This window comes from Erigeron canadensis, chromosome 4 (genome assembly GCF_010389155.1).
Source record: "Erigeron canadensis isolate Cc75 chromosome 4, C_canadensis_v1, whole genome shotgun sequence".
NCBI classification, from domain to species: Eukaryota; Viridiplantae; Streptophyta; class Magnoliopsida; order Asterales; family Asteraceae; genus Erigeron; species Erigeron canadensis.
Window position 1 is genome coordinate 14,621,617 of NC_057764.1, and position 11,682 is coordinate 14,633,298.

The 11,682-nt window shown below is 34.4% G+C and overlaps 3 protein-coding genes across 3 annotated transcripts; all 3 read left to right on the top strand.

The window, feature by feature from the left end:
- The first annotated feature begins 3,889 nt into the window (after positions 1 to 3,889).
- Positions 3,890 to 5,785, top strand: LOC122597019. Its single transcript, XM_043769660.1, has one exon. The coding sequence runs from the start codon at positions 3,890 to 3,892 to the stop codon at positions 5,783 to 5,785; it is 1,896 nt and encodes a 631-aa protein (XP_043625595.1).
- A 16-nt stretch (positions 5,786 to 5,801) lies between these two features.
- On the top strand, positions 5,802 to 6,776 carry LOC122597020. The gene has a single exon (XM_043769661.1). The coding sequence runs from the start codon at positions 5,802 to 5,804 to the stop codon at positions 6,774 to 6,776; it is 975 nt and encodes a 324-aa protein (XP_043625596.1).
- A 307-nt stretch (positions 6,777 to 7,083) lies between these two features.
- On the top strand, positions 7,084 to 9,129 carry LOC122597021. The gene is made up of 3 exons (XM_043769662.1): positions 7,084 to 7,900; positions 8,012 to 8,080; positions 8,300 to 9,129. Exons 1-3 carry the CDS (start codon positions 7,084 to 7,086, stop codon positions 9,127 to 9,129), a joined length of 1,716 nt encoding a protein of 571 aa, XP_043625597.1.
- The last annotated feature ends 2,553 nt before the right edge of the window (positions 9,130 to 11,682 follow it).

Below are 11,682 nucleotides of genomic sequence, written 5' to 3' on the forward strand. Positions count from 1 at the left end.
AAAGAAAAAGCATCGCAATCATTTAAGCAAAGTTCATGTCTGACAAATGTGACTGAATCGAGTGTGAAATTGGAAACAGAATCTCAGCTGTTCAATGATTTTATGAATGGAAATCATAAATTTAATCCTGACTTTGAAAAAATCTTTGAGAAAAAGGAAAACAAACCTGAATTTGCTGAGATAAAGAATCCAAAATCATACTCTTCAACACATACCCAACAAGGTAAGAAAACAAGACCAAAATTCACAAAAGTGTTTAGTGTAGTTAAGACCTCTGGTGACTCAAAAACGACTAAAGTTAAAACTGAAATTAAGTCACCAAAAGAAGTGAAACCTCACAAGACTTCAAAGAAGGTGCAGAATGAATTATTAGGCAACACACAACCAAAAACTCAGACAACATCTAGTGTTCCTAGGAAGTCTCAGACGACCTCTAAGTCCAATTTGAAGGTAGTTAGGGACACAACCTCAGGGATTACTAAATATAAAGATCAGTGTGGTTGGTTGTCACCTAATAATATTAAGAAAGGTTAAACGAACAATGAAACCATCAAGAAGAATCCTGGCAAGAACTTACAGACAAATTTGTTTTCTAATTTAAAGAATGTTCATGTTTCAGGTGACATGTGCTTAACTAGTAGCAGTAAATGGATTCCTAAAGATAGATTTTTATATGCTTATAGAAAAATCAAGCTTGATGGCATTTCAACTCAAATCAAACAAGTGTTGATTGTTCGTAGATCAAAATCAATAGATAGTGCTAATACATCTAGAACTACTCCTGCTTGTATCAAAACTTGTGTTTAATCTGTCTTTCTATTTAAACTTGTAATTCGTGTGTCTCATTTGAACAAATTATGTGTGTTTGTTTGTTATCTTTGAATAAATTCATGTTTGTGTGTTCTTGTTTGTTTTTGTTTATCCATATGTGTATTTGCATTTTATCTCTCTCACCCACAAGGACCCAGTATATGTGGGGACCTGATAATGCTAAAATTATACATATTTTATGAAGCATTATCTGGTCTTTTTACTGAATATTACACACATTTGATCATGAATGAATGTATTTTAGATACTTATTATTTGCATAAGTGTTTTGTAGGTAAAAATAAAGATTGAACAAGATTTGGTAAAGAAACGGATCGAAAACAAGTCAAACGAAAAAGAAAAGTCAAAAACACTAAAAAACAAAACAGGAAGGACCTCGTTAGAGGGATCCTGACCTTGTTAGAAGAGGACCTCGACAGAGGGGGGGTAGACCTCGATAGAGGTTGACCTTGACAGAGGACTTCGGACCTCGTTAGAGGGACGTACAGATTCAAGTTTTTGGAGTTAATAATTTTATCTATTACGTATGATTTGACGGTACTACACTCAATGGAGCTGGTGAAGAATAGTATTATTGCTTATAATGGGGAACATGCTACCCCATCAATAATGTCACGTCGACGAGGCTTGTTTGCTTTCCGTGGCTATAAAACGAAGACGTAAATGAAGATAAAGAGTGTGCACCGGGTTCCAAAGTTACTTACATCTCCCATTCCTCTTCAGTTTCTGCACCAAAACCACCATCCTTCACAACCTACAAAGCAAGTTTACGTTACCGTAGTTTAGTTACCAAGTTACCATTAACATACGCAAGTTTTCGGTTTCACCTTGGTTACGTTTCACAAACACCAACACCTTAACTTTTATTTTCAATCACAAACAGTTCCTAAACACCGCCAAAACATTTACCCATAGTCTCGTAAAGTTTCGTTGATCCATATTCAAGTTACCATTAACGACCTCGAAGCTTTCGACTTTGTTTAAACTCTTGTTCCCAAAACACAAGCACCTTAAATCACTTAGTTACTATATTATTAAGCATTTAAAGTGTGTTGTAATGTCCATAAGGTTACTTTGTTAATTCTTGTGCATCCGCTTCCAACAAGTTTACGAAAGTAAACATGGTTCCAATTCTATGATATTTCCACGTAAAAATTGTGCTATAATAGTGGTTATATATTGGGTTTTGATAGTTCTATGTCCAGGAAAAGAATCATGAAGTTTCGTTACTGTTCATTCATACGCATGTAAGCATGCGTTGTTTTCTTGCAAGGTTTTCGAAATAGTCTACAGAGTGATTATTAAGATTTCTAGTTAACTCAAGTAGTTAGATAGTTAAACTGGGATTTAGTTTTGTTGTGTTAAGAAATATAAGCATTATTAGTTGCAACAATAGCTATTTTGAGTGACATAAAATAGTGAGTTTGATGCATATTTGAAGTAGTAGAACATAAAGTTGTAGAATAGTTTCTCAAAGAAGAAAGAATGGTGTCTCATACTTATGTTGACTCCAAAAAGTCAATGTGACTACATTAAGTTAAGTCTTATTTCATACAACTCATTCTCTACGTATTTAGCTTAATAATTGGATTCGTGACAACCCAATTATAAAATAGATTTTGTGTAGAAGTTAAAGGTCAAAGGTTCAAAATGATTTAGAAAATGCTAAAAAGGATTTTCAAAGATTCAATGACAATATTAAATTAAACAAGTTTAATTATTGTAAATCTTTTCAAATGGATCACAAGTAGTTGATAAGCAACGTGACAATTCGGTCATAAAACCCCCACTTTTCTAGATTAAATATAATACTTTTATTAAGATTTATAAACAAACGCTTTCCCTGTGGTTGATCCTGGACTTACTGGTAACTATATTATAAACAACAAGGTACACTGCCTGTGTGTAATAGTCTAGATATTAGTATAGCCTAGTTTTATAAATTTAAAACTTGGTTGATTTTCATGAGCAAAAAGATTAAATAAAAGTAGAGAGAAAATTACACATCAAGTTTTTGGCACTGCTGCCGGGGAAGGCTCTAATTTGCCAATCTTTATTAAGGTACTATCTTTAATTGATCCTTTTTAGAAATTTAATTTCTAAAAAGTTATATTATTTTGTATTGTTTTATGTTATCTATTGTACCACAATCTAAAAAAAAAGAAAGATAAGTAATTAATATTTTCTTTTCTTGTTATATATATAAAAGACAATTAATAATTATTCCATACCTTTGCATTTATGGTAGTTGAAAAAGATAAGGATTAAGAATATTGAGAATAAACAAGCAGAAGTTACCATAAAACCAATCCAACCCTTGTTGTTGATTAGATCACCAAGGATGTGGGATAATTTATGGATAACCTGACTTGAGCTTATTCCGATTCATGACCTTTGAAAATCAAGTGGGATTACTGGACTGTTGGACTAAGGACTAATAAACTTTTAATAATTAAATTAATATCTAGTGATATCATAGAACATAAAAAATATATATATTAATTAAAGTGTTTATTATTAATTTTTGTATATTTATAGAGTGTTAAACAGGTGCTTTTCACGGTTTTATTTGTTTTCTTTTTCCAGTCTACAGATAGATGGATGAACACGAGATCTAGTAAATTACCACTTACAAGCCCAAGCCCTTCTTCCGATCCTAGAAAAATTGTCCTAAAGAAGAAAAAGAAACTTTCAAAGAAATCTGAAACTTTTACATCATCTAGTAGCAGTACTAGTAGTGTTAAAGTAGAACAAACCGTTTTTGAACCATCAAACCAAAATTCAAAACAAAAGCCCAAAACCGAATCAAATTCATCAAATCCAAATAACAATATGGGGGGTAGAGAAATAAATCCTTTCGATATACCCATGATTGACCGAATCCGAACAATAATCATTACACCGAGTTCGGCTATCCGTGCTCCGGCTGTTGGAGTTAATTTCACTGTCAAAGGACACCACTTAAAAGCAATTCAAGATGATTTATTTGATGGGAATGTAAAAACAGATCCACATAAACACATAGCCACATTTAGCCACATTCACAGGGCTATGTAGAATGTTCAAGTATGGGGATGATCAAGAAGATTATGTAAAGTTAAGTTTGTTTCCATCATCTCTCACAGGAGAGGCTTTGGCTTGGTTTGAAGATCTGGAAGAGAATAGCATCGAAACATGGGCGCAGTTAAAAGAAGCATTTGTGTCTGAATTTTTATCACCTGTTTTAGCTAGAAAGCTAAAAAAGGACGTTAGAGATCTTAGACAAGAAGAAGAAGAAACTATACCACAAGCTTGGAAGAGATTGAAAAAGATGTTAAAAAAATGTCATGGCCATGGTATAGAACGTGATGAAATCATAGAAATTTTCTATGATGGCCTTAGTGAGCAATCTCAAAAGGAATTAGATTTGGCTGGAGGTGGAATTTTCTTATACAAAACAACCAATACTGCATACAAAATGATGGACGATATGGTGCGCGTAAGTCTTACAAGAAACACAATTAGTAAAGATAGAAGATCGCGAAGAACTGTTGCTCGTGCTGAAAGCAGTGGGAGTAATTTAGATGTTATAGCAGAAATTAGGGCACTATCAAAACAAGTAGACGAAAAGCTCTCACACGTAGAAACTCACTTTGGAAGAATGGAGAAAGATATAAAAGTGGTTGCAAGTGGTTGTGATCATTGCGGAGGTTTGCATTATTCAGAAGATTGTGAAAGTATAGTTCGGGAAGATGCCAACTATGCTCAAAATCAATATCAAGGTCCATTTCGACAAGAAGGCGGTTTTCAAAACCGAAATCAAGGAAATTTCAGACCTGGTTTTAAATCTAACACCAACAATTTTCAAAATAGGTATCCTCGAAATTACCAAAATTACCAAAACCAACCACGAACATCACATGATGAGTCAACCAATCACCCACAACCAAATCGAGATGATGAAATAACTTTATCAACAGTCAACAAAACGATAAATAATTTCATCACCACACAAAATACAACAAATGAAAGGTTGTTTAGCAAATTCACCTATATCAAAAACGTCATGGAAACAGGCCAAAAGAATCAACAAGCATCCATTACTGATCTGGAAAAGAAGTTAGATCGTTTGAGCAATAATAATAGACCAACGGGTACGCTACCAAGTAATACCCAACAAAACCCAAGGCCTACACAATCAGGGGCACGACCCTCAAACTCCAACTCAAACTCAAACCAAAAATATCAACCCCCTCCTGCTAGAAATGAACATGTAAATGCCATTTCCACAAGAGCCGATAATATTTATGGGACAAATGTTACAAAAGTGGATCCATCTGATTCAGTTAAAGATGTTCCAGAGCAAGTCAATGACAATAATGATAGTGAAAATGAAAGTATGGATGAAGAAATTGAAGCAGATCCAAAGCCAATAGAAAAGACTCCAACCATCTCTACTGAACCAGCTGCAAAACCACCATTGAAGGCATACAAACCCAAGATTCCTTATCCTCAAAGATTGAGAAAAGAGAAGATGGCAGCAAAATATAGTAAGTTTATAGAGATGATCAAAACAATTCGTATTAATGTACCATTAGTTGACGTGCTTGCAGGAATGCCAAACTATGCCAAGTTTATCAAAGAACTGTTAAGCAACAAAGACAAGTTAGAAGAGATCTCTGCGACATTCTTAAATGAAGAATGTACAACAATCTTGCAAAACCAAATTCCACCAAAGCTTGATGATCCAGGGAATTTTATTATTACTTGTTCATTTGAAAAATTAATGACTTGTGATGCATTAGCGGATCTAGGAGCTAGTATAAATTTGATGCCTCATTCTTTATATGCTAAATTGTCTTTAGGAGCATTAAAACCAACCAAGATGAGCATTAGATTGGCTGACCACTCATTCCAATATCCGTTAGGCATAGCTGAAAATATGATGATAGAAGTAGGTCATTTTTCCAGTTGATTCTGTAATTCTTGAAATGAATGAAGATAGTAAAGTACCATTAATCTTAGGAAGACCTTTTCTTCATACGACTGATGCCATCATTCGTGTAAAAGATAAAGAATTAACCTTAGGAGTTGGTGATCAAAGAATGGCCTTTACTATAGATAAAGCAATGAAACATCCATACTCAACTGATGATACTTGTTTTAGTATTGATATTATTGATGAGGATGTAGATGAGTATTTGCAGGAATTGCTAGACATAGCTGACAATATCTGGGGAACATTTGAAGATGGAAAAAATGGAGAATACACTCCAGAAGAAAGTGAACAGATAATGGAGTTAAGCACAGACGAGAAACCACCAGAGGATGAATCATTTGAAGAAATTAAGCAAGGAGAACATCTAAGAATCAAAACATCAGTAGAAGAACCACCCACGGATCTAGAACTCAAACCACTTCCAAACAATTTGGAATATGCGTTTCTTCAAGGGGAGTCTCTCTTACCTGTTGTTATTTCCTCTTTACTTTCTAAGGATGAGAAAACAAAACTTTTAACGGTTTTGAAAAACCATAAGAGTGCATTTGCTTGGCGTATATCTAACATACCAGGAATTAGCCCTTCATTTTGTAAACATAAAATTAATTTTCTTGATGATGTAAAACCTGTTGTTCAAAGACAAAGAAGGCTAAATCCTAATATGAAAGATGTAGTCAAAAAGGAGATAATTAAACTACTTGATGCTGGAATCATATTTCCTATCTCCGATAGCCCTTGGGTAAGCCTTATCCATTGTGTACCAAAGAAAGGTGGTATGACTGTAATCACAAATGACCGTAATGAACTAGTTCCCACACGAACTATTACTGGGTGGAGAGTTTGTATTGACTATAGAAAGCTGAATGATTCCACCAGAAAAGACCATTTTCCATTACCTTTTATTGACCAAATGCTTGAAAGATTAGCCGGAAATGAGTACTTTTGTTTTCTTGACGGATTTTCGTGATATTTTCGAATCCCTATAGATCCACCTGACCAAGAAAAGACCACTTTTACGTGTCCTTTTGGGACTTATGCTTATAGACGAATGCCTTTTGGTCTTTGTAATGCACCTGGTACCTTCCAGAGATGCATGATTGCTATTTTTCAAGACATGTTAGAAACTTCCATGGAAGTTTTTATGGATGATTTTTTCCGTCTTTGGAGATTCATTTGAAACCTGTCTATCCAACTTGGATAAAATGCTTGCTAGATGTAAAAAAGCTCATTTAGTTCTTAATTGGGAAAAGTGTCATTTCATGGTACGTGAAGGAATGGTGCTAGGACATAAAGTGTCAAAAGTAGGACTTAAAGTTGATAAAGCAAAAATTGATGTCATTGCACAACTACCACCACCAACCAATATTAAAGCAATTAGAAGTTTCTTAGGACATGCTGGATTTTACCGACGATTTATTAAAGATTTTTCAAAGATTGCACGTCCTATGACTAAACTTCTAGAAAAAGATCGACCATTCGATTTTGATTCAGAATGTACAAAAGCTTTTGAGATTCTTAAAGATAGACTCACTAATGCACCAATCATGGTAGCACCAAATTGGTCATTACCTTTTGAGTTAATGTGTGACGCAAGTGATTTTGCCTTAGGAGCTGTTTTAGGACAAAGAGAAGAGAAACGATTTAGACCAATTTATTACGCAAGTAGAACACTAAATGGAGCTCAGCAAAATTATACCACCACTGAAAAAGAACTTTTAGCTGTAGTTTTTGCTTTTGATAAATTTAGAGCATATCTTGTTTTGTCTAAAACAGTTGTATTTACTGATCATCCAGCACTAAAATATTTGTTTACTAAACAAGATGCTAAACCTCGTCTCATTCGTTGGATTCTTCTTTTGCAAGAATTTGACATTGAAATTAAAGACAAAAAGGGTGCTGAAAACCTTGCAGCTGATCACTTAAGTCGATTAGAGAACCCAAATTTGAAAGAATTAAAGGAAGAAGAAATCAATGATTCATTTCCTAATGAATACCTCATGTTTATAAAAAATGAAAAGAATGATGAGTCACTGTGGTTTGCAGATATTGCAAACTACTTAGCAGGAGGAGTTCTACCAATATGTTTGACACGTCAGAAAAAGAAGAAATTCATTTTTGATCTAAAATATTATTTTTGGGAAAACCCTCACTTGTTCAGAGTATGCGCAGATGGAATGATATGAAGATGTGTTTTTGGAGCAGAAACAAGAAAGATTTTGGATGAATGTCACTACGGACCAGCAGGAGGACATTATGGGCCTAATATAACAGGTAAAAAGGTTTTTGATGCTGGTTTTTACTGGCCAAGAATCTTCAAGGAAGCTTTCATGCTTGTAAAAACATGTGACGCTTGCCAACGAACCGGAAACATCTCAAAAAGAGATGAAATGCCACAACAAGGAATTCAAGTTTGTGAAATATTCGATATTTGGGGGATAGATTTCATGGGACCATTCCAATGACCCCATAAATTCGAGTATATTCTGGTAGCAATAGACTACATTTCAAAATGGGCTGAAGCCAAAGCATTACCTACAAATAATGCCAAGGTGGTGATAGATTTTCCGAAGAACTTATTTAGTCGTTTTGGTTGTCCCAAAGCACTAATAAGTGATCGAGGAAGCCATTTTGCAAATGTTCAACTCGAGAAGGTTCTACAGAAATACGGAGTTAATCACCGTTTTTCCACATCATACCACCCTCAAACCAGTGGTCAAGTTGAGAACACGAATCGAGCATTGAAAGGAATTCTAGAAAAGACCGTAAACAGTAATCCAAAGAATTGGGCAAGCAAGTTAGATGATGCATTATGGGCATTTCGTACAGCTTATATGACACCGATTGGTACAACACCATATCGGTTATTATATGGCAAAACTTGTCATTTACCAATTGAAATTGAGCATAAAGCATATTGGGCACTAAAGAATTGCAACACTGATTTAATTCAAGCCGGTGAAAAACGTTTCCTCCAATTACATGAATTGGATGAAATGAGATGGTATGCCTATGAAAATTCACAATTATATAAAGAAAGAACGAAGGTATGGCATGATCGAAGAATTCGAATTAAAGAATTCAAGGAAGGAGTCAAAGTTCTTTTGTTTCAGTCAAAGTACAAATTCAAGCAACCAAAGCTCACATCACAATGGTCCGGTCCATACGTAGTGAAACGTGGTCTTCCTTCTGGTTATATAGAGCTTGTAGGGAATGAAAACAATACTTTCATTGTGAATGGCCAACGAGTAAAACATTATCACGAAGAAGAAGTTGAAGATATCGTGGAAGTCACTGATGGCTTCTACGCCATTGGCGAATGAATCTTTGGGAAAAAGAGTCTAGCTAAAGACTCTCAAAAACTAAGCGCTTGCGGGAGGCAACCCTAGTTTTTATTTTATTTCTTTTCTATTTTTTTTGGTCTTTTCTACTAGCAGACCTAAAAGAACTAGTCCTCTTCCCCATTCTGAATTTTTATCGTATATTCTATTTTCTATTATTACTTTGAATTTTGCAGATATAAGGCGAACATGGACAACAATAAGTGGATGAATTGGGATGAAGATAATAGTTTGATTGAATCATTCGCTCAGATAGAAAGAGAAAGCTATGTCAGCACCAACCTAGAACCAACACTAGTTAAGCAAGATTACTGGGGAGATATACAAAAACAAATATCTGATTTTCGTACACCAACCGAAGAACGTGATAAAGTTTCAATTTCAAAGCAACCCATGGATGAGATCACGGATTACGAATTAGGATTCGACGAGTATGTAAGAGCTACATATGATTACCTATACAAACTAAAAGAAATGGAAGCTGGAAAGAAACGATTTGCAAATGCAACTACATCAGAACCTCCAGTTGCGAAAGAGCCAAAGATAGAAGAAGATGACAAACCCTTCATCCAACGATCACGAAGGCAGAGTCAAGGCATTTATGTTATAGTAGGAAGTATGGAAGTTGATATATCAGGTATTCCTACACCATGTTGTACTTGTACAGGTACACCTCGATTTTGTCACAGAAGAGGTAGGGATGGATGGCAATCAGTTTGCTGTACCTCCACAATATCCAAATTTCCCCTACCAAAAGATATATTTAGTCATGGTAATCGAATAGGAGGTCGAAAAATAGGTCATAATGCATTCAGGAGCATTGGTCTTTTCTACTAGCAGACCTTAAAGAACTAGTCTTCTCCCTCCATTCTAAAATTTTATTTTTAACTATTTTTCAAAATGCGTAATATAGAGCATAACCATTTTCTAGTAATGTACGGAGTGTTATGTAAATATAATAAAAATCAATTACCAAGCGAATTAGTGTTAGATATAAAGGAAAGGTGTGATAACATTAGAAGAGAACATCGTCAAGTTGATAACAAAAATCATTTTGGAGTTGGAACATCAAAAGCAGCTGTTAAAAGAAGAGCACGAAAACTTGAAAGATGCTTCAAATGCGGTAAGTTTTCACATGACGGGGAATGTTTAAAGCATCAAACTGCTTCCAATGTCGAGTTCGTAACATTATTTAAAGAAGGGCCTGTCAGTTGTTTTATGAACGAATACCTAAATAAACGAGGCTATGCGCATGGAAGAATGTGTTCAGAACTAAATCGACTATGTAATGAGGCAAGACGGCGTGGACTGTAAGTATATATTACTCCTTTACTTTATTACGTTGTATTTCTTTGATTGTTTAAAAAACCTTAGTTTTTGAAAACGAAAAAAAAAAATTTAAAAATTTAAAAATTAAAAAAAAAATTAAAAAAAAAGAGTGTCCGTATATATTTATATAAATATGTTTATGTATGTGTATCTATATACATATTAATAGATGTATATATTTGCGTATATATATTTTATTTATATACATATATATGTATAAGTAAGTCCTTTAGGAAAATTTCCATCATAGGTCTTAACTTTGTAAATTCGATGGGCATGTTAGTTGTGAAAACCCCGAGATGCCCTAGAACTCAAATTTTATCTTTTTGAGAAACACAAAGGACATTATAGTTTAACTTAACTAAAGGACTGAATTAGAGTAGTTATTTTTGTTTGTTTTTCGTGTGATATATGTAGATGCAGATTCGTCGTGACAATCGCAACATAGATTTGATTATCGTTTATGTTTTTAGGAACTTGTGTGTAATCATTTAAATAAGAACTTGTGTTGATATTTAATGATTACATTTGAACTTCAATATTATATCAATTTGTGTTTTGTATTGTGTTTGTGTGTTATATATTGTTTTGCAGGTACAAGAACATAGAATCAAGGTTTATAAGTGTCATAGAACACTTAAACGGTGATTGGATGTTATGTACGATTCAAACGAAGTCAGACAAAGAACAATGGGTCGTCCCTCGTGCTGACGTCATCAGCATGTAGGAACAACCTCGTGCTGATGTCAGCACGAGACAGATCGGTTGTTTATTGTTTCGGGCCTAATACGTAATTAAGGCCTAAGCCCACACGATCCAATACGTAATTAGTATAAATACAAGACCTAATCTACGAAATTAGGTTAATGATTTACGAATTCTTGAGAGATATTCACAAATTTATGAGCTAGGGTTATTTGTTCCTTCGTGTGTTCTTCTACACGAACCACAAGCCTTGTGCATCTCCTTGGGTTCATTAATTACTTATTAATTAACAAAAGGCAATAGCAATCTAGTTATCTCAAGAGGATTCCGCACTCTTGACATAACGAATCACATCTTATTACGATCCACGCAACAATAGGGCACCTTATAAGTGGTATCAGAGCCCTAAGGTTGATTACCGTAAGGTTTAAGATCGTTTGATTTGCTATTGATTGCAAATTCGTTCGAAATTCGTGTTTTTCTTTGTGTTCGTGTCTAACT

Excerpts from the sequence above, each read along its gene's own strand:
- LOC122597019 (XM_043769660.1), top strand. The coding sequence starts at position 3,890 with ATGTTCAAGTATGGGGATGATCAAGAAGATTATGTAAAGTTAAGTTTG.
- LOC122597020 (XM_043769661.1), top strand. The coding sequence starts at position 5,802 with ATGAATGAAGATAGTAAAGTACCATTAATCTTAGGAAGACCTTTTCTT.
- LOC122597021 (XM_043769662.1), top strand. The coding sequence starts at position 7,084 with ATGGTGCTAGGACATAAAGTGTCAAAAGTAGGACTTAAAGTTGATAAA. Across the intron at positions 7,901-8,011 it reads TCTACCAATATGTTTGACAC|AAACAAGAAAGATTTTGGAT; the intron begins GTCAGAAAAAGA and ends TTTTTGGAGCAG. Across the intron at positions 8,081-8,299 it reads TTATGGGCCTAATATAACAG|CAATAGACTACATTTCAAAA; the intron begins GTAAAAAGGTTT and ends ATATTCTGGTAG.